At 45.0% G+C, this 22,789-nt stretch overlaps 1 protein-coding gene across 8 annotated transcripts; it reads right to left on the reverse strand.

Annotated features, from left to right (window-relative positions):
- Window positions 1-1,204: 1,204 nt before the first annotated feature.
- On the reverse strand, window positions 1,205-13,918 carry ZSCAN25 (zinc finger and SCAN domain containing 25). Of its 8 annotated transcripts, none has more exons than XM_026516195.4 (7): window positions 13,842-13,918; window positions 12,212-12,329; window positions 10,931-11,346; window positions 9,531-9,732; window positions 8,837-8,928; window positions 8,195-8,321; window positions 1,205-4,494 (listed from the first exon to the last, which is right to left on the reverse strand). In XM_026516195.4, exons 3-7 carry the CDS (start codon window positions 11,315-11,317, stop codon window positions 3,662-3,664), a joined length of 1,641 nt encoding a protein of 546 aa, XP_026371980.1. In that variant the 5' UTR covers window positions 11,318-11,346; window positions 12,212-12,329; window positions 13,842-13,918; the 3' UTR covers window positions 1,205-3,661. The 8 variants fall into 8 exon arrangements, with proteins under 8 accessions (XP_026371980.1, XP_026371979.1, XP_048080693.1 ...); XM_026516194.4 differs by having other exon boundaries at window positions 10,931-11,349; XM_048224736.2 differs by having other exon boundaries at window positions 10,927-11,349.
- Between the last annotated feature and the right edge of the window lie 8,871 nt (window positions 13,919-22,789).

Raw genomic sequence — 22,789 nt, forward strand, 5'->3', positions numbered from 1 at the left:
GACATTTAGCAATGTCGGGAAACCTCCTTCATTGTTACAATTGGGGGGTGCTACTGGCATCTAGTAGATCGAGATAGTAGGTTGAGGCCAAGGATGCCACTCCACATCCTACGATGCACGAAACAGCCAGGGCAGCCTCCAAAACAAAGAAATATCTGGCACAAAATGTCAATAGTGCAAAGGTTGAGCAGACCTTGGGCAGAAAGTTACCTGGTTTTTTCACCACCGAAATGATAAGGAGGGGTTTCTCTTACAAAGGTCATACCCCTTGGCACTCTTCATTATCATAGCAGCATGGCACATGCAGCCAGCCCTGAAAGTGCACATTATAGTTGGGTGAAGAAACTGCAGACCCCAATCACACACGATGAGGGCTGTAAACAAAGTCACCAAATATCCCTGTTTGTCCTGGAGTCCCACTTTACAATACTGTCCTGGCATAATTAACAGCACTTCCTTCACAGTCAAAGGGAGCAGGAAATGTATGAGACGAGCTTGCAACATCTTGTCATACCAGAAAGCAAGGAAACTATCAAAGATGATTTAGGGTTATGTCAATAGGAATCAGAAGCCAAGTTGAAAAGGCTCCTACTGACCAAAGGTGAAATTATCTGAGCATCAATAAGAAGAACTGCAGTGGACTGGTTTAAATCCACGAATGCATTTTGATTGAAAAAATAACTATCACAGTTACAGGAAGCAAAGCAACAAGATCCTTATTGTGAAAACAAGCAAAGGGAAGAATCAAGCATTTCCTTTTCTGTATGAACTGTATCTAAAGGTAATCTATTAGTTAATGAGGGGAAGTTTCTGATAGAAGCATCCCAGTTAATAAACGAAGAATCATTTATAGAATTAATGAAATAAATAGATCTAGGCTCCTAAAAGCATATATAAACAACCAGACATGCCACCATCTCTAATGTGTTCTTGCCAAAATACGAGAAGTGAATCTTGTTACACCTCTAGACTTGCAAGTTTTCAGTTAATACAGAGGGCAGAGAACTATATTAAATTATGTCATGAGTATGCAAACAGCAAAATTCAAAGACAAGAAATTCTACAGGATAAATAAATAATGTAGTCGTTTCAATGAATGAATTTAAAGAGAAAAAAGAATAGGAACTATAGATTTTAAGACTTAGTAGACAAAGCAATCAATTGCAAGTTATGGATCTTATCTGGAGAGTAACTCAAACAAGCCTTTAAAAGGTACATGGTTTTTATTAAACATTAATTACAAATGAAGGAATTACTCATTTTTATTGGTATGATAATAGTATTTTGGGTTTTCTTTTTCAAAGAGTTCTTGCCTTTCAGAGATACACACTGAAATATTTATAGACAACATTTGAGAGCTGTTTCAAAGTACTTCAGTAGGAGTGGAAGAGAGGGAAGAGGGGGTAGAAAGAAAACAAGACTGGCTATGAGTTTATGATGGGTAAAGCCAAATAACGAATACACGGGGATTCATTATATACTTGATAAAATAACGTGTTTCAAAGTAGACTGAGTAATGCAACCATGTTGAAGTCATCATTTATCTTATTTACAATGAAAAATGGGGAGGTAAAAACTCAGGAAAAGAATCTAATATTAAAAGGCACTGGGACGCCTGGGTAGCTCAGTCTGTTAAGCGGCTGCCTTCAGCTCAGGTAGTGGTCCCAGAGTCCTGGGATCCAGTCCGGCATCGGCATCGGGCTCCTTGCTCAGCGGGGAGCCTGCTTCTCCCTCTGCCGGCCCCTCCCTGTTTCTGCTCTCTCTCTGCCTCTCTCTGACAAATAAATAAAATCTTAAAAAAAGGGGGGGGGCACCATAAGGGACACCTGGATGGCTCAGTCAGGAGTCTACCTTTGGCTCAGGTCATGATCCCAGCATTCTGGGATCAGCCAGCATTAGGCTCCCCACCGCGCGCCCCCCCCACTCAGCAGGGAGTCTGCTTCTCCCTCTCCCTCTGACCTTCCTCCCTGCTCATGCTCGATCATGCTCTCTCAAATAAACTTTTTAAAAAATAAATCAGTGAAATAAAAATAAAAGGCACAAGACAAATCACATCTTGTAATTACAGTACTCAGACTAACTCACTCAGCAGCCAGCATTCAAAGGCACAGCACTATAAGGATACTGCAGTGTGGTCCATGCTCATTACAAAGAACTTTAAGCAGAATATTCCAGAATTTTAAACAGAAAGGAAACCCTTCACTGATGGCAAAATAAAAAAGCATGAACAGTTACAAATACTGTATCTTCTCATTATTATGTATTTTTAAATGCCTACAAACATCTTTATTTTTCCCGAATTGGCACTCATGCAACACTGATCACTACCACCTCATCATCCCCAGTTGGCGACCAAGAGCCTCTCAGATGACAAGGATCTAGATATATCAACAGAGACTATTTAGTAACAGGAGGTAGGCGGCGAATGCATTTCAAGGTAAGACATTGACAGGACCAAGGACAAAGGCTCAGATCCCAGGTCCAGAGTGTTTATGGGAGTATCGACGGGTTCCACCTTAGGTGGTTCTGAAGATCAAATATATTCACTAAAACATAAGCTCTACGAGGTCAAGGATCTTTTCCCATTTTATTCACTGATATACGGCAAACACCTAGCTGAGTTCCTGTTGGGCCTCAATAAACGTGTGTGGAATGAATAAAATAAGAATAAAAAAAAAAAGCATCTTATATGCTGTAAAGTGCCATCAAATATAGGGTATTAATTAATACCAGTTCATCTTTCAGATTCATTTAATTAGATCTTTATATAGAACTGCTTTTTAAAATACTTTCATGTTTATTTAGTGATCAATAACAAAATATTAATTTCCTAATGGATGGGTGAACAGTTGTTACAATACAAAGAATAATGGGGAAACTTTACAGATGAGGGTACAATGGTACAGAGACAAAGGGGGCTACAAATAAAGTAAAACAAACAAAGCTGCCTGAGAGATCACAACTGGGGAGGGAAAGATCCAGCACCTGAGCAGCAGGGCAGAACGAGTGAGCACCAGAAACTATCCTCTCACACAGCACTTAGCACAAACATAACTTAGAATGCCTGGAGTTATTAATGGTTCTGTGTGTTTCCATTGCTAAATCACAAGCTCCGGAAGCTCAGGTCTCATGTGTCTTGTTCACCAGTGTTCCCAGCACCAGGCACATAGTAGCTGTTCAATAAATATTTGTTAAGTGGAAAAGAAAGAAGGCAGATGATCTTGCAGGTAGATACAGCCCTCATAAAAATGAGGTTTAAGCTGCCAACATGGGACAGAATTTTGCCTTTACTATCAGACTTGCTCAAGAGGCAGATATAAACATCCCACCAAAGGAGGCTCTGAAATTCAGGATATCCTTCTCCAAAAGACGGTAAGAAACTGTTCACGCCACCTGGATAAGAGACATGAGGAGCTGTACCCTCTGGAAACTCAAAATCAATGAAGGCCTTTCCCTAGTTCTGTTTGACAACAAATGGAAAGAAAATTGGTCAAAGTGCCTTTCTGCAGCCCATCACTCTTCAACCCCCACCTCAAAGCCCTTTGGTGACCAAACACGAATGCATCCTCCAATGAGGTCTCCCTCCAATTGTGGTCCTGAAAGGTCCTGCACCTTCCAGGACCTTCCATCCGCAAAAAAGGTGCATTTCAGCATGGCACCCTTACTGAGCCAGGGTTTCCTGGCGATGCTGAGTTTTCTGGTGCCGATTGAGGATGGACCTCTGGTTGAAGCTCCTCCCGCAGGCAGGACAGTGGTAGGGCTTCTCCCCAGTGTGGATCCTCTGGTGTCTGACCAGCCGCTCCCCTTTACTGAACCGCTTCCCACACACCTGGCACCCGTACGGCTTCTCGCCTGTGTGGGCTCGCCGGTGCACAGCCAGGTTTGCGTTCCTGCTAAAGCTCTTGCCACACTCACAGGTGTAGGGCTTTTCCCCCGTGTGAGTTCTCCGATGCACCTGCAGATGCTGCCTCCGGCTGAAGCTTTTCCAGCAGTCACCACACTTGTAGGGCTTCTCCCCTGTGTGACTCCTCTGGTGGACCTCAAGGTGGTGCCTCTGGCTGAAGGTCTTCCAGCACTCACTGCACACATAGGGTCTCTTTCCCAGGTGTGTTCTCTGGTGCTTCATGAGGTACTCTCTCAAGGTGAATCCCTTCCCACATTCAACGCACCCATAGGATTTCTCCTCTTCATGAGTTCGCTGGTGTCTGACAAGATTTGAGCTCCGACTGAAGCCTTTTCCACACTCGGGGCACTGAAAAGGCTTCCAGAAGGAGCTGTGGGTCTTGAGGTCATCCGGAAGGGGTATGACACCATGCTGAGGAGGCGGCGGCCCTGGCATGTTTCCCACAGAACTACTGGGCTCCTGCTCACACGTTCTTCCAAGCTCAGGGCTCTGAAGCGTGGCTTCCCCAAACCTCTCTGATGTCACCCGAGCAAGTGCCCCTTTGAGGTCTGCCTGCTGGGTTTTAGCCTCCTTTTCCTTGCTCCCAATGCCTACAGGACAAAGGAGATACAGGCTGATTCTGCAGCAACTATGAAAGTAAACTTATATGTTAGAATTTGGTTCCTAAGGGTGTCCTCCTAACAATTCCTTCTTTTTCCCTTTGACCAACAATCTCAATACAGTTTCCTTTCATTGACTCTAAAACCAGACTTTGCTCTATTTCTTTCCATCTGTTAGGACTAAATGTCTGTGTCCCCAACCGCCCAAATTCATAGGTTGAAGCCCTATGCCCCCGATGTGATCCTATCAGAAGTAATAAGGTACAGTCATGAGGGTGGAGCCCCCCTGTTGGGATTACTGTCCTTATAAGAAAAGGAAGAGAAACCAGAGCATTTTGCACACAGAGGTCATGTGAGCATGATTCCTCAAGATGGGATTACTGCCCTTGTGAAAAGACAGAGACACAAGACGGATCCCTCAATTGTCTGCCTTCTGAAGATGGTGAGGTGGCAGCTGGCTACAAGCGAGGAAGAGGGCACTCTCCAGACACTGAATCTACAGGAACCTTGATCTTGAACTTCCAGAACTCTGAGAAATAAATGTCTGTTGTTTATTTCAACACAGTCTATAATATTCTATTGTAGCAACATGAGCTAAGACAATCTCTGTACCTTTTTACAGAATAGTCTGCCAAAATGCCCACTCACTTAACTTTCTACTAACTCAGACTTTCATTTCCTTCTAAATCTAACTCCATGATTTCCTTGAAGAAACATGCCCTGCTTGCTTTCTTCAGCTAATATATACTGAATTAGCACTTGGCTTATCCTGTACTTATTTACATACAATCTTGCTGAAAATGCAATTTTACATTCATCAAGGTGTTCTGCCTTCCCTAGAGATTATAAACCAATTCCAGGGATGGTGAACTACTTGGAGTTCTCCATATCCTCCCTACACTTGCTCACCAAGTGGTCCCTGCTCACGCTGTTCCCTCTGCCTAACCAGGTTTTATTAATCTGGGTCTCCTGGGAGCCTGGCACAGGCTTAGTGGCTGCTGCATGAATGAACAAACCCACTCTGTCACTGACCGCTACCAGACTGAAATGCCCATAAATGCTACTGAAATGCCTCAGCCCTTCTAGATGTCCTTCCTCTGATTCCTCTTTCACTCTCTCTAAATTAACAGAACAAGTATTTACAGAACAGGAGGAAGGTGAAAAAAAGGGAAGGCTCTAGGGAGCAAAGTACCCAAGACAGAAAAAAAGAGAGACAAGGGGTGCCTGGCTGGCTCTGTCTGTGGAGCGTGAGACTCTTACTCTCAGGGTTCTAAGTTCGAGCCCCATGTTGGGCATAGAGATTACTTAAAAATAAAATTTTTAAAAAGAGAAAGAGAGACAGACAACAAGCAGCACTTAGGGATGGAAAGGGTCCTTTCAGGTGAGGCTGTTAAAACACAAAAAGAAAAACATCACATGCCTCCCGACCTAAACAAAGATGGACACAGCTCTCACCGCCGATGGATTCTTTTGTAAACTTCCCAGGAAAGTAAAAGTGCACAAAACATAACTGTAGAGTTCAAAGAATTTTCATAATGAACACAACCATGTAAACAGCATCCAGCTCAAGAAACATATTACCAGCATCCAGAAAGCCCTCTCCCATGCCCTCCAGTGACTATATTCTGCCCCCCAGGCAAACATGCTATCCAGACTTTTATCACCATAAAGTGTTTTTGCGTGGTCTTGAACTTTATGCAATGGATTCACACGTTGTTTCTGGCTGCTTCTGCTCATTATTATGCTTTTAAGATTCACCCACACTGTGAAACATAGCTATAATTACACTATGTTCTTTTTCGTTGGTATAAGGTATTTCACTGTAATAATATATTGGAATCTATTTATTAACTTGGCTGATGTTCATTTGGGTAGTTTCCAGTTTTGAGGTGTTATGAATAGTAAAACTGAAACTAAATGCAAAGCACAAGCCTTACCTGGACCCTGAGGAGATGTAAATATGTGCTAGGTATTACGTATCATGGAATTCTGGTTTCTCAGGCCCAATCCTACACAGCTGTCAATGCAGGAGCCACAGGTACATGGGACTAAATCCCAGGACGATCTGAAGGTTGAGACAGCCAGTGGATAGTATGTATGGGAAACGGATGTTGGCCCACCCAGACTCAGCATAAACACTCAAGGAAGTGCTTAGGTTGTCTGAAACAATGGGAAGAGGACAAGCACACAGCCAGACACTCTAGAACAGTCAGAATCGCCAAGGGCATGTAAAAACCCTCTGGGAATAGGAAGGCAGAATCCTTTCAGCACATGGCAGCACCACTGGCAGAATTTCATCCCTGAGGGGGATCAAGGTTCTGGAATGCTAGTACCACCATCTCAGGCACACTGCACGAGCTCCTCCACTACACGGTTATGTCTGAGGGTTTCCACATCCTCTACCGTTACAGAGGTCTTACATTTCTTTGTAATATATGTTGGCAGTCTCTGACCACTCACATCACTGCCATGGTGTGACAACCCTGTCCTGGACCCAAGTCTCCTAAGCTCCTCCTCTAGTGCCCCTTACACTACTCCATAATGACCATTATTACATACACTTGGGCTCTTCATCTGAACTGCTAAGATCGTAGAGGCAAGCACCTTTAAGACTTCAAAGTCACCGGCAGAATGTTGGCCACATAGTAAGTGCCAAATAAATATTTTTGGGTCAATAAATAAATGAACGTTGACTGACTCATAAAGAAATAATATTTGTACAGCTAATAAAAATATCTAGCACTACTATATTCACCAAACAGTAATCCTTACAATGCCATGAGATTTCTATGAACGTTCCCAATTTGCAATTGAGAAACCAGAGGCCTGAAAAGGTCACCTTTTCAGAAAAGGTCACAATCAGTAAGTGATGGAGCCAGAATGGGCTCTCATGTGCTAAAGGCAGTATAGTGATACTCTCACTCACCACTCAAGATGAAAAATGGCCAGATGGGGTGGGGTCAGTAGATGAGTAGTCAGTACATAATTTAGAAAGTTATGAAAGAAAAAGCAGCAGACGGAACAAAGGAGATGGCCATTCCTTTTGCTGCTCCTCCTCCAGCGAGCTCTTTTCATGTGCATCATGGTCTCACACTTCCAGCTCCAATCCCAGGTAAAACCTGGCCACCACCTGAGACAGGCCCAGCCCAGGGTCTGCTCGCTCTGTTACCTGGGCCCACATGGACCCCTCCGGTTTCTAACTTCATTCTGTCCATCCTCCTGCCATCCTCTGTACACACACGTCCTGCTCCAAAGGCTTCCCTGCCTTTAGTCCTGCCCCAACACAAAGCTGCTAAGGTGGGGCCAGCACCCAGGGGGGGACTCAATAAATCCCTGCTGAGTGAACAAGATCAGAGGATCATCTTTTGCGGCTCTTTTGTTCTCGAGCCTGGGTACTCTTCAGTCACAGACAGAGTAGGTGCTTCAGGAATCCTAATGACCGACCGGTCTCATTACAGCCAGAACAACTAACTACCTGGTGTTTTCTTGCCCCCTTGTCTGCTCCTCTCCTGACAGGAAAGCACAGGGCCAGCTCCTTAAACTTGGGTCCACACTCTTTCCTTGGACCTGTTTACTCATCTTTTTTTTGTTGGTAGTACCAGGTTCTGAAATCTGGGACAAGGGCAAGAACCCTGACCTGTAGCTTTCAAAATTCCTCAGTTTCTTACCTTTGGAACGGAAACAGTCTTACCTGGAGCTGAGACCCCACAGTCCCGGGGTTCCACATATTCCCCAAAGCAGTCTATCTGGGCTGGGGTCACATGCCTCCACTCTTCCTCGGGGAAGGCCAGGGCCATATCTTTAAATGGCCCCAACCCCTGAAACAACAGGAGACTGTTATGGATAGAGAAATAATCCCAAGGTAGGAAGAGTCTAAAAGCAGGAGAGAACACAGGGGACAACACTCTAGGGAAGAAAAGAGCAAGAAGACAGAAGGAACCGGGTCGCTAGTGGTCTTGGGAGAAGGGCCTACCTCTCAACAGTTTAATAACAGGGAAGTAATGGACTCGTCTGAGCCACTGTATTTCCAAGACTCTGCTGCAGCCACTGAGCTTATGCCCTCACAACCACAGAACCCAATTCCCATTCAAGCCTTGGAGCTATTTATCCCCTCATCTAAAACTGATTTTAGACCCTAAGGCCTAAGGCTCAACTCAAGTTAACAACTGAAGATGATAAAGTGGAGAAAACAAAGCTGTCACATCCATCAGAGTAAGAAAGGTAGAAAAATTCAACTTGTGAATGGCACCTTGTTATGCAGAGAAACCTTAGGGAAAGTGAGCCTCATTCAAAGCAACGTCATGGTCCCCAGAAGGGCAGAGGTACAGCTCACCTGGGATCCAGCTGTAAGGAACCCAGCTGCCATCTCTTGGTCTCTGGTGCTCACTGGAGGCAGGCCTGGACCAACCTGAAGAACTGGCAGAGCTAAGCAAAGGAAAAAAGCATGTGAAAGATTAGCGCTGCCTTGCAGTTAGCTTGTTCAAAGGTGTCCAATGTCTGACACATAGAGCCCTAGGAACCTTAAGGAGACTCCACACAGATGGGGTTTGGGTACAGCCTACCCTGTTCTCAACTGGAAAGACAATCCCGACCCAATACGCTCTGCCCCTTGAAGGCTAGCCATGCTCCCTGGTCACACTCTGGCAATAATTCCCCTTTGAGATTCAGTAACACGATGAAGTCACATATTACTTTTAGGGATATGGGTTTGTCTGCCCACTTAAAAAAATATCCCTACATGTCACCTGCGTATTTCCAGGAGGTTTCTAGAAAGGGACGTGAGGAAAAAGAGAAGAAAAGAAAAGGTAAGAAAGCACAATCCCAGGTATCCCCTGCAGAAATCAGAGAGTCAAGATATAGAAAACAATTTCACTTCATCTGTTTCCTACTGAAGTCAAGGAAGTAACCAGGAAAACTCATAATTACAGCCCACAGGTCACTTAATTTATCAATTGCTGGGCTTGTAAAGGACAGGGTCACAAAGCATGGTTTTCTGTGTCCTTACTTCTTTACTGTTTGCATCTTACCCTGCTCCTGGAAGGCTTGTGTCCCAGCTCCAGGGTCCTGACTGAGTTGCTCCTCAGTGCCTTGGTCTAGGCCTTGAACTCCTTCCCCATGGGGCATCCCCCACTCGGGCTTGATCTCCACCGGCCCCAGGTGGACACCTGGTTCCCAAGGGCCTCTGCCAAGTGCTGTCTCCTGCTGCTCTCCCTGCACGTGGCATGGAACCTAAGGACAGTCCCCAACATCTATTAGAATGAGGCCTGGGTGAGGGATTTGAATTAAAACCTAAAATGAGAACCAAGAAAAGAATCATTCCAGCTGCAAGGGAGGGGAATAAAGAGCTGGCTAGGTTCTTCCCCAGGACGTCAGAGAGAAGGTGAAAAAGAGGCTAACCTCTCTTTATTAGGCTCTGAACAGCAGTTATGTGTCCATGCCATTTGGCAAGGGTCCCTTCGGCCGGACCGAATTCCACCATGAATAATACCAGAGAGACGCTAAATACTGTGTGGTTGAGAACTTTAGCCCAAACACTCCCTACTAGAAAAAAAAAAAAAAAAAAAAAATCCCCCAATTATAAATGCTAAAAGTAAAAAATACAAACCTTGATTCTGTAGTGAATTAGCTAGTGAGAAAAACTTGCTCTAAAAACAGCAAGGAAAATCAGGACAACTCACATTGAAACACATTCACAAAAACAGGCCCTTTTTGGTCTACTTTTAAGCTCCTAGGTTGGAAGTAAAAATAAAATTCTTAGGATTATGGAGGAAGTCTGGGGTAACTACAGTAGGAAAAGGAAGGATGAAGTGAAGAAAGACGGTTACTTGCAAGCAAAACAGTAATCTTAAGTCCTGCTCTCTTCTTTCCCAGCCAACAATCAGGTGACTATACCAAAGAGTCACAGACACGTGGCCAAAGTCCCAAGGAAGCATCTGAGATGCAGCTGCCTGGTGTCACCAGAACACCACCACAGAACCGCTAATGTGAGCCAGTTGAGTCGATATCCCACATGTGGAAACAGCACTGCGCAGACCGTGTTTCTTAGTAAGAACATTCACCCAAGTGGAATTCTCTGCATTCCCACATGCATCTCTGCCCAAAGAGGAATAAGTCTATGAGGAACCTTAAAACTGGTCACAACTACCTTCTTTAGGCCTGAGGCTCACAAGGAAATATGGCCAGGCCTCTGTCCTGATGACTAAAAAGGAAGCTAACTGCCCTTCTACAGGCTCTGCATCTTCCCTGAGAACAGCTTTTCCTGCTGAAAACTCCACTGCCCTCCAAATAGTACCTCAGGGAGTCTGGGAGCAGAGGAAGGAGACTGTACACCTCATCTATTCCCACTGCTTCCTCAAACCTTTCAATTCTTTAAATCTCCCCTTCCCACACCAATGAAACAACACCCAGATACCCCCTTCTCACCCACCGCCTTGGCCTCCAATGTTCTCTCTGTGAAGTCCTCCACCATGGCCACAAGAGCCTTGCCACTCTCCAGGCCATGCTCCCGAACCCAGGCATAGAACTCCCGCGGCAGGATGGTCAGGAACTGCTCCAGAACTAGCAGCTCCATGATCTGCTCCTTGGTGTGCAGCTCAGGCCTCAGCCACTGGCGACAGAGTTCCTGGAGTTCCCTGAGGGCTTCCTGGGGACCAGCTGCCTCCTGGTAGCGGAACTGCCGAAACCTCAGACGAAAAGTCTCCGGACTAGGGTCCTCCTTTCCCCTGCCCCATGGCAACTCTTTCTCCAGCTTTACCACAGGAACACCCATCTGCTGCTGAGGGTCTTCTGCCATCCCTGGACGCTCCTTAAGCATCTTCACACCCCTCCCAGAAGACTGAGGGTCTGCTGGGAAGACCAGACAAACAAAAATGGCAGCATAAATGAGACAAAGGAAAAGTCAGTGCGTTCCAGTTCTTTGTCTACATCAATGGATCTTCTGCTGAGAACATGACAATTACTTTCAAAAGACTGAACATGTACCCTGAAAATCATGTCAATTCAATAAGTTTATGCTAACCACCTGGTATGTGCAGAAAAATGTACAAGGTTTACTTTATACCCATAAACGCTGCAGGATCTCATTAAGGAGATAATACTAAAATCAGAGAATATAAAATAGGTTATAATTAGATCAGTCACATGGGCCTACTCTTCCAAAGATGTAATACACTTTCAGTAACTATATATGCCAGACCTGCAGAAACTAGAAATATAATACAGAACAAGAGAAACAAGGCACTTACCCTTTGCTACTCATACACTACTGCAGCAGAGAGAAGAAATATATAAGCAAATAAATTAAAATTATAAATGGAGATAAGTTCTAGAAAGGAAATATGTAGGGTACTCTGTTAATGGAGGATGAATGATTTTCTGAAAAGATGACATGTAGGCTGAGACCCAAAGGATGAGAACGAGCCAGTCATTCAGATTTTTCCAGGCACAAGGACTGAGGCCAGAAATCACTCTGTGTATCTGAGAACAAGCCAAAGTGCAGTACGGCTTCCGCAGAATTAAGTGAGGAACAAAGCTGCACAAGAAGAGGTGGTAGAGACAGGCAGAAGCAGATTATCCAAAAACTGGGTCAAACTAAAAATTATAGCTTAACCTTACTTTCACAGGGAGACATGTTTTATAAAGGTCATTTTGCCTTTGGCATGTCAACAGACAATAGGTTAAAGGCGACAAGAAGGGAAGCAGCACTTACAGTGGTCCAAGCAGGAGAGACTCAGGATGGTCTCTGCAGAGCAGAAAGAGTCAAGACATATTTTGGAGGTAAAGCCAATAGACTTGCCAGTGGCTTGGATGTGACCATGTGGCTCAGCCTAAAGAAAACAACCGAGTGACACATGTATCATTACAATTGATCAAAAGATTTTTAACTTGTGGGGCGCCGAGGTGGCTCAGTCAGTTAAGGGCAGACTCCTGATTTCCCTCAAGTCATGATCTCAGGGTCCTGGGATCCAGCCCTGTTTTGTGTTCCACGCTCAGTATACAGTCTGCTTCAGGATTCTCTCCTTCCCCCTCTGCTTCTCCGTCCCCTGCTCTTTCTCTCAAAAAAAAAAAAATAATAATAATAATAAATTTTTTTTTAATGTTTAAAAAGATTTTTAACTTGTGTACGCTCTACCAGTTAGAAAGCCTGTGAACACACACTCATTTAAAACTTAATAACCAGGGGCGCCTGGGTGGCACAGCGGTTAAGCATCTGCCTTAGGCTCAGGGCGTGATCCCAGTGTCATGGGATCGAGCCCCACATCAGGCTCCTCCGCTATGAGCCTGCTTCTTCATCCCCCACTCCCCCTGCTGTGTTCCCTCTCTCGCTGGCTGTCTCTATCTCTGTTGAATAAATAAATAAAATCTTAAAAAAAAAAAAACTTAATAACCATCCTGTATAGGGAGTATTACTCCCCTCTACTTTTCAAATGAAGAAACTGGAGATGTAAGAGGTTAGATGGCCAAGGTCTGCCTCCCAAAAGATACAGCACAGATGAGCCACACGGGGAGCCAAAATGAGAGAAAGGTTAATGTCGGTTCAAGTACTCATGAAAAAAGAAGGGGCTTACACTAGACTAGAGGATGAGTACTATTTAATCTCATGATGGGTTCAGGGCAGGGGTGCAGGGTCTCCAGGCGGAGGAGGCGGACCTGGGAGTCCAAAGTGGGGAAGGGGCTCGGTTTTCAGAGAAGCGGAAGATCACTCTTAATGCCACAAAAAATGATTAAACTGGCAGAAGGTACTTCCGAAGCTTCTACTTCATATTCCACTGGGTGTCTGTGTACTTAGATACCCTCCTTAAACCCATTTTACGTTTTCAGTCGATTCATTTTCTCCGCTGCACCAACTGAGATTTCCCTTTCAAGACTTCCAGCTACTGCATTTATTCACCCCCCTGTTGCATTTAGGGCACTACGGCGCAAATGTTCACCAACGCGTCTCCGACTACCTGATTCCCTGAAGGCTAGAAAGGTCCTCATTCATCTTTCACCCCTGGCACTTCACGAAGAGAAGGCTTGAAGAGAAGCCATTCTCTACCTTGAGTGTCCCACGTCTTGCTCTAAAACGGCTACTTTCAATTTTCTGACAGATCCGCGCTGGTTCCAGGTCTCGAGTTCGAGGACGGCCCCGGGCGCTGAGGTAACCCTGGCCGGGCGGGCCCAACCCCGCTCCCACCTGAGTCCCCGCGTCCCGCCCCTCCAAGGCCTCCGGAGAGACGTGCCGTCCGCGGCCTCAGCCCCGCCGCCACCGCAGCGGCCCACAGCGGCCGCGAAGCCCGGCACCGCCGCCGCGGCAGCCTCAGCCCAGCCGCCAGGCGTCGTCCCAACCCGCCTCTCACCTGCGGCCCCTCAGCAGCGCCCGCCTACCCCGAGCCCTCAGCGGACCGGAAGTGGGCCGCGGACGCTGTCAGACAGGTGCGTGAGGAAAGAGCCCCTTCCGCTTCCTCTCTAGGACTCCCGGAGGTCGGTGCGTCTCTATGGCTGCTGGTCCCCTGGGTCTGTCCCCGGAGACCGAGCGCCTCTTCCCAGGCTAATTCGTCCCCTAGAGGCTCGCGGTCCTCGCGGTCGTCAGGACCGTTGGCGCCTCCGTGCCTTTGCATCTGCTTTTCCTCCGTGAGAAGGACTCTCCAGACATACTACCTACCAAACACGAAGCCTCTGTCAATGGGCTTTAGAGGCCAGTCGGTCAACACGTGATTATTCCGTGCATCTTGTACTTTGTGCGAGGCACAGAGGCAGAGGGTGACGGAGGAAGCATCGAATCCTATAGGTTCACATAAGAGGGGTCTCCACCCGAGTAGTTGGGAGGCGGGAGTCAGGGAAGGCTTCCTGGAGGAGCCGGCACCTCAGCTCAGATTTGAAGAGTGAGTTTTTAAAAAGTGAGTTGAGGGTCCCCAGTGAGTGTGGAGGGATTGACGGCATTCCCACACCACCTGGGCCACTCGAGCAGACGGTTAAACTAGGTATTTCGGTTGATAAGTTAAAGGCAATGGGAAGCCATGGAAAGGTATAAAGGTGGGAAGGGACACACTTTGGAAAGATGCTGCTGAGAACACTTTGAGAAAGACTGAGTAAGAGGGGAAGGAGGTGGACAAATGAGATGGCCGACTGTCACATAAAAAGAGGCTTATAAACTGCGGAAGGAGCCGAGATGCCCTTCAACAGACGAATGGATAAAGAAGATGCTCCATATATACAATGGAATATTACTCAGCCATCAGAAAGAATGATTACCCAACGTTTGCAGCAACATGGACAGGACTGGAGGAGATTATGCTAAGTGAAATAAGTCAAGCAGAGAAAGACGATTATCATATGGTTTCACTCGTGTATGGAACATAAGAAATAGCAGGAAGATTGATAGGAGAAGGAAGGGAAGAATGAAGGGGGGTAAACAGAAGGGGGAATGAACCACGACAGACTATGGACTCTGGGAAACAAGCTAAGGGTTTCAGAGGGGAGGGGGCTGGGGGTTGGGCTAGCCTGGTGATGGGTATTAAGGAGGGCACTTATTGCATGAAGCACTGGGTGTTATACACAAACAAAGGTCATGGAACACTACAGCAAAAACTAATGATGTACTGTATGGTGACTAACATAACATAATAAAAATTAAAAAAAAAAAAAAAGAGGCTTAAAAAGGCAGTCCAGGAGAGAGAGGATGAGACAGACCTGGGGCAGTTGGTGAGACCAGAGATTGCAAGGAGTGATTTGATAGGAAACTTACTGGGGAAGTAAAATTGCCAAGGTTTGAGGACTGATTGGATCTGGAGGATGAGAGAGAAGGTGGAATAATTTAGTAAATGACCAAGACCACATATATCTACAAGAATGAACATTTAAAAAGCACACAACTGGTTGGTCATCTGGAAAGAGATAATGTTGGGTCCATACCTTATACCACGCCTCCAGGACCAAGTCCAGCTGGGCTCACAGGATCTCAAATTCTTTTATATTACAAATTACATGATCAATCCATCGTGGAAATAGTGTCAGATAGCCTCCATCCACTAACATGCACTGACATCTGAGAGGTATGAGGCAACTTTGTCATCCAGGGCCAAATGAAACTGCATTATTGCCTCAATCTGTCTGGGAAAACTGAGCCATTCCTAGTGATATCAAAAACCTTCCTTCAGCTTGCCATGAGAAGACAGGGAAGAGAACATTCTGGCAGAAGCAGGAGGAGATTGGATCAGATCAGAGGTTTCCAGGGCAGCTTTAGAGAAGAAAGGGGCTCCTCTGAATTGGGAAGAAAAGAATCAAAGATGAGTGATGGTCTAGGTTGGGGCTCAGCAAACTTTTTCTATGAAAGGCCACAAAGTAACTATCGTAGGTTTTGCTGGACACATTTTCACATATTCTTCATTATTGCAATCCTGTAAAAATGTCAAAGCCATGTTTAGCTCACAGCCAGTACTAGATTTGACACAAGGGCTGTAACTGGCTGATCCCTGAAGTAGATGGTTTTAAAATCATTCTACAGTTGGGTAGCGCAGTCGTTAAGCATCTGCCTTCGGCTCAGGGTGTGATCCCGGCATTCAGGGATCGAGTCCCACATTGGGCTCCTCTGCTGGGAGCCTGCTTCTTCTTCTCCCTCTCCCCTGCTGTGTTCCCTCTCTCGCTGGCTGTCTCTCTGTCACATAAATAAATAAAATCTTTAAAAAAATAAAATAAAATAAAATAAAATAAAATAAAATAAAATAAAATAAAAAATTCTACAGAGGTTTTTGAGGAGTTCATTCTCAGCCTCTTTTCCCAGTGATATTACCTGCTGAGAATGCATCGGACAATGATAGCCTTAAATAATGGAGTAAAAACTAAAATATCTATTGTGAGGTATAATGTAAGAAAAAATTGTAGGGGTGCCTGGGTGGCTCAGTCAGTTAAGTGTCTTCCTTCAGCTCAGGTCATGATCTCAGGGTCCTGGGATGGAGCCCCGAGTCGGGCTCCCTACTCAGCGGGGAGCCTGTTTCTCCCTCTCCCTCTACCCTTCCCCCCACTCGTGCTCTCTCTCCTTCTCTCTCTCAAATAAATAAAATATTTCAGAAAAAAAGAAAAAATTGTGAGGTGAGTGAAAAGATCGTCAAGAAACAATGAACCACCCAAGTGAGATTGAAAGAAAACAAGTGACAGAATCAATCCACACAATTGTTTGTGCGATAGGGGGAAAATCTGCTTAAAACAAACAGGTGGATTAACCTAACATTGGGATTTGACATATGAGAGAATGCCAAGGCAGAGGGAATGAGGACTCTGGTGGGAGAAGTTTGTGTTGAGTGACCAGGAGTCCACTGAACGGAGAGGAGGAATGGAAACCAATAAGAACAAGGAGCAGCTGAGGAATCAGAAGTTGGGATGAGGCCATTAGCAGGTTCCAGAACTGTTACAGGCAAACTAAGCATAAAATGCATATCCTGTTTGCTTTCCATAAACAGAATCATGCTATATTCTATTGTGCACTTTGGTTTTATTCACTAACCAGCATATCTTTCCATATCTACACGTATTCATCTACCCTACTCTTTTTAATCAGCTGCATAACGTTCCAGTGCATGGATTTGCCATGACTTATGGACACTGGGTGGACTTTTAGGATGTTTCCAGCATTAGGATTTACCAGAAATCTAGAATGAACATAGTTACATGTTCCTGCACTTTTTGCAAATAAATCGAAGCATGAATTTCCATACGTGGAATTGCTGGGTCTAAAAGTTATATGCATTTGGAATTTTGTCGGCTACTGCCAAATTTTCCTGCAGAGTCTGCACTAATTTCCATTCCCACTGACAATGGGCCATTAACATTAATTTCCCCACAATCTCATCAATACTGGATGTTATCAAAGTTTTCTATCCACGCCAATCTGACGAGGGAAATAAATGATGCCCCAATTTTTCTTTTCTTTTCTTAATTATAAGGGAAGTCAATCATTCCTAACCACATTAGTTACTTGTATTTCTTTTTATGTGGACCGGCTATGTTTATCCTTCCCTCTGATTCTATTAGGTAATTTATCTCTTTCTTATTGATATGTTTTTTGGACATTAAGAAAATTAGCCCTTTTCCAAATAGCTTGCAAATATTTTCCCATTTGTCTTTTTTTTTTAAGATTTATTTACTTATTTTAGAGAGAGAGAGAACAAGGGGAGGGGCAGAAGGAGAGGGAAAGAGAGAATCCTCAAGCAGACTCCATGCTGACCACAGAGCATGATGGAGGGCTCAATCCCAGGACCCTGAGATCATGACCTGAGCGGGAGGTAGATGCTTAACCAACTGAGCCACCAAGGCACCCTTCATTCATTTTTAAAAATCTCTGGGCCTTCCATATTCCCAATGGCTAGTAAGTTTTCCTCAGCACCATTTGTTGAAAGCTCTATTTTTTCCTTGTACAAAATTGTCTCTATGTTTGGACTCCTATTCTGTAATCTATCTGGATCCTGTGTCAGGACCTGCCAAATTGTTTAATAACCACAGTTTTATACTTATCTTTTACATTTGGCAGAGCTTTTCTACGTCACTGGCCCTTCTTTCACATGATATAAAGAGAAGATTTTTGAAAAAAAAATAAGAACAGTAATCTGAAAACTGCAAAGGAAACCAGAAAAATTCCAACCTCATGCTCCTGGCCCTGAGAGATCAGAATATAACCAAAGGATTGCTAGGGAAATGGCAAAGTCAAAAAGAAGACAGATTTTCAGGGATGCTGAGCAAATGAAGGTATTTTTTTCCTAGCAAGGAATAGGTCACTGAATGAGTTGAGAGCATTGTGAGGGCCTGAGAGAAAAGAAGGGGGAAAGGGAGGGAGGACGGAAGAAAGAGACAGAGGGGCAGAGGGAGAGAGGAAAAAATTATCTGACAAAAGACATCACCTCTCTGGTTCTTTAATAAGAAAAATGGGTAGAATTATACCTGACCTGTCTTTAGCAAGACAAAATAAAATGGCAGATGTGAGAGTTGTTTTAGCATTAACTATAGAAGTGAAGGTTGCATGGGGTGCCTGGGTGGCTCAGTCGGTTGAGCAACTGACTCTTGATTTCAGCTCAGGTTCAGGGGGGAGTCAGCTTAAGATACTCTCTCTCCCTCTGCCCCTCATGCGCCCCCCTCACTCTCTCTCTCAAATAAATAAATCTAAGAAGAAGAAGAAGGAGGAGGAGGAGGAGGAGGAGGAGAAGGAGAAAAGAAGAAGGGTGAGGGGGAGGAGGAGGGGGGAGGAGGAGGGAGAGGAGGAGGGGGAGAAGGAGGGGGGAGGAGGATGGGGGAGGAGGAGGGGGAGGAGGATGGGGGAGGAGGAGGGGGAGGAGGATGGGGGAGGAGGAGGGGGAGGAGGATGGGGGAGGAGGAAGAGGGGGAAAGAGGAGGAGGAGGAGGGGAAGGGGAGGTGGAGGAGGGGAAGGGGAAGAGGAGGGAGAAGAAGAAGAAGAAGAAGAAGAAGAAGAAGAAGAAGAAGAAGAAGAAGAAGAAGAAGAAGAAGGAGGAGGAGGAGGAGGAGGAGGAGGAGGAGGAGGGGGAGGGGGAGGGGAAGAAGAAGAAGAGGAGGAGGAGGAGGAGGAAGAAGAAGGGGAAATAATGAAGGTTATAGAAGTTCAAAGTGTTGATATGGACAGTTTGAGATATTTTATTTATTTATTTATTTAACCTTTAAAATTTAATATGAATTTTTGAATAGGTAAAACATTTACATGATCTGAGAGTCAAAATCATATAAAAAGTTACCCACAGAGAATTATTGCTCCTACCTCTGCCCACTCCTCCCAGCCCATTCCCTAATCTACCCCCATCTTCAAACATTTATTAGCTTATTGTATGGGCTTCAAGCATTTACTTGCAAATACTAATATTTGTATATTTTTCCCCATCTTCTCCCCATTTCTTTTTTTTTTTTAAGATTTTATTTATTTATTTGACAGATAGAGACAGCCAGCGAGAGACGGAACACAAGCAGGGGGAGTGGGAGAGGAAGAAGCAGGCTCACAGCGGAGGAGCCTGATGTGGGGCTCGATCTCACAACCCCGGGATCACGCCCCGAGCCGAAGGCAGACGCTTAACCGCTGTGCCACCCAGGCGCCCCCTTCTCCCCATCTCTTACATAAAAGGAACTACACCAGATACCTTGTATTTTTTTAAAGATTTTACTTTTTTTATTTGAGACAGAGCATGAGCGCACAGAGGCAGAGGGAGAGGGAGAAGCAGGCGCCCCGCTGAGCAGGGAGCCCAACGTGGGACTTGAGCTCCAGGACCCCAGGATCATGACCTGAGCTGAAGGCAGAGTGTAACCGACTGGAGCCACCCAGGGCCCCCAGATACCTTGTTTTTTAACATGTAATATGTCCTAGAAAATTTGCCATGTCAGTACACAGACATCTTTCTCACTTTTTTTTTTTTTTTTAAGATTTTATTTATTTATTTGACAGAGACAGAGACAGCCAGCGAGAGAGGGAACACAAGCAGGGGGAGCGGGAGAGGAAGAAGCAGGCTCATAGCGAAGGAGCCTGATGTGGGGCTCGATCCCATAACACCAGGATCACGCCCTGAGCCTAAGGCAGATGCTTAACCGCTGTGCCACCCAGGCGCCCCCACTTTTTTTTTTCTTAAGCTAGGGTGGATGTAACATAATTTAACACGTCCCCTGTTAATGGACGTTTGAGTTGCTCATTTGATGTGACAAATGCAGCACTTCGTATACCTGTACCTATATCAGTTTGAAACGTGTGTGCAGGTCTATCTGTCAGATAAATCATTAAACTGAGAATGTTAAAGCAGGAATGCTTCTGTAGTTTTGCACACATTGCAAGATTCCCCTTGGCAGGGGTTATGTCATTTTGCACTTCCCTCCGCAACATGTGACAGTGCCCGCCACCCCACACATTAGCCAACACAACGTTGCATCAAAATTTTTATTTTGGGGCGCCTGGGTGGCTCAGGCATTTAAGCGTCTGCCTTATGCTCAGTTCATGGGACAGAGCCCCGCCTCCGGCTCCCTGCTCAGCGGGGAATCTGCTTCTCCCTTGGGGGGAGGGGCGCTGCTCGTGTGCATGCACGGTCTCTTTCTCTCTCTCTCTCTCTCTCTCTCTCTCTCTCAAAAATAAATAAATAAAATCTTTAAAAAAAGAGAAACTTAAAACTCTAAAAAAAATTGCTTTTGCAGATCTCATGGGGAGAAATGGCATGGCGGTAGAGTTTTCTGTTTTTTGAAGACTTTGCACTTCTTTTCTTTTAATTTAACATATTAATAGCTATCTTAAAGTTTGTGTCCCCTAACCCCAATGCTTGGATGGTCATGGCATCTGCTTCTATGGGTTATTTTTTTTTGTCTGAGTCGCATTTTTGCATGTCTGGCAATTTTCTATGGGATGTCGGTATTTGTGCATAAAGGAAATAAAAAGGCTCCAGGTCTTTCATGATAGGGATAGTGCTTCCTTCCAGAGTAACTGTGTGTTTCAATAAACAAACAAATGGGACTCCTGGGTGGCTCAGTAGGTTAAGCATCTGCTTTGAGCAGGTCAGATCCCATAGTCCTGGGATTAAGTCCCACAATGGGCTCCTTGCTCAGCAGGGAGCCTGCTGCTCCCCCTGCTTGTGCGCCTGCTCTCTCGCGCTCTCTCTCTCTCTGATAAATAAATAAAATCTTTAAAAACAAACAAACAGACAAAGCACTGCCCCATCATGGAAGGAGTTGATCATTTTGTATCAATTGTCCCAAGTAAATGTTACTCCCTTTCAATAGAAAGTTAATCTACTTCAGGAAAATTTTCTTGCATTGTCATTAAATATCTGTTCTGTCCCTTTATTTCAGTCCCTTCCTCCAGTTTTACCCATCTTGAATCTCCTTTGCCTGTCTTTTATTGCTTCCGCTTTCCCGCTCAGCCTTTTGCTTCTTTCATTTCCTTCACTTTTACTGTCCTTATCCTTTGTGTCTCTTACTGTTCCAGCATCTGCCCTCTCTGGTGCTTCTTGGTAGTCTCCAATCCCCGACTTTTTCCGGTTCTTTCTTGAATTCTGTCCATTCTCATGTTATATTCCTGTTATCTGGTCTTCACCTTCTGTTCTTCTCTGAGTTCCTCTGATTCTGATTTGTGGGATTTTTTGTCCTCCTAGCTGCAATTGTTTCACTAATTTTTAAAATTTATCTTGGAATGTTGGGTTATAATTTTCCTCTAGTTTGTGGCAACACTTTTCTGGTGAGTTTTCTTCATATCCAGACTTTACAACTTCTCTATCCGTTTTTGTTGGTTTCTTTTTCAATAATAATACTTTTGATTGATACTGCTGTTTTACTCTTTTACTCGGATGAGTTTGGTTTTCCTGAACCAGCTCTTTGCACGAGGATCCTGTGGAAGGGAGTCAGGGCAGGAGAGCGTTCCCTGCTTCTCAGTGTGAGAATCCCTGTGTAGCCAGGATTCCTGGATTCTTACATCCTAACTTGATTCGGAGGGTTCATACTACCGTTCACCTTCTTTCCCCAAGCGATACTGTCACCCACCCTACAAGGTGGTCTCTCTTTTAAAAAGTGGTACTTCCTTCAATCTTTCTTTTATAGACTCCCATGCACTTTCTGTGCCTTCTCTGCCTCCCCGACATATGTGGCCCCCCCACTGCACCCCTCACCCCCCTTTCTTCCCTATCCTGTTCATAGCCATTCCCTCTCAGGGTAGATCCTTCTCTGACATCTGAAGGTTAATATTTGCTAATTTTTTTAATTTGCCACCACTAGGGCCTCTACGTGTTCTCTGGAGCACCCCACTTTGCCCACCATGCCAGTCTCCCAGTTGTGGCTTCCCATCCTGGTTCTGCTGGTTTAGTGTTTGGGGCTATAGGTACATATTCTAGAGTTCGTAAGTTTTCTCTATTCCTAGTTTCATTGATAATTATAGTTCCTGCATGGGGTTTTTTCTTGTTGTTTTTTAGGAGGAAAAGTGAGAAGACGAACTTCAGTGAGAAGAAGAAACTCTCAAGAATCCTTTTGGAGAGAAATGTAATAAGAAACTAAAAACAATCTAAAAACACCGAGTGACTGTGTTTAAGTGTGTATGTCTGAGCTTCTCTGCTTGGGTGTGAGCATCTGGAGAACAGGAAATGACCCCCATGGTGCACTGCACAAGGTCACCTTTAACAAACACTGGCTCAGAGTCCCAACAAAGCCCACCTGACCCTCGCCATCACATGCCTCCATCACATGCCCGTCCAGAAAGACACACAGCTCCCCGTACTTGTTTCTGAAGTTGCACTGCTTAAGTTATAAGAGCTTTTGGCACCTATGTGTTCGCTAGAGAGCTAAGGGGGGAGG

The sequence above is a fragment of the Ursus arctos genome, unplaced genomic scaffold, assembly GCF_023065955.2.
Source record: "Ursus arctos isolate Adak ecotype North America unplaced genomic scaffold, UrsArc2.0 scaffold_2, whole genome shotgun sequence".
NCBI lineage: Eukaryota > Metazoa > Chordata > Mammalia > Carnivora > Ursidae > Ursus > Ursus arctos.

What these genes read in the sequence shown, in the direction of transcription:
- ZSCAN25 (XM_026516195.4), bottom strand. Translation starts at nt 11,317, where the DNA reads ATGCTTAAGGAGCGTCCAGGGATGGCAGAAGACCCTCAGCAGCAGATG. An exon ending in ACAAGCCTTCCAGGAGCAGG is followed by an intron (nt 8,929 to 9,530) that starts GTAAGATGCAAA and finishes TCCTTTGCTTAG; the next exon opens with CTCTGCCAGTTCTTCAGGTT. An exon ending in CTGTGGGGTCTCAGCTCCAG is followed by an intron (nt 4,495 to 8,194) that starts GTAAGACTGTTT and finishes TTTGTCCTGTAG; the next exon opens with GCATTGGGAGCAAGGAAAAG.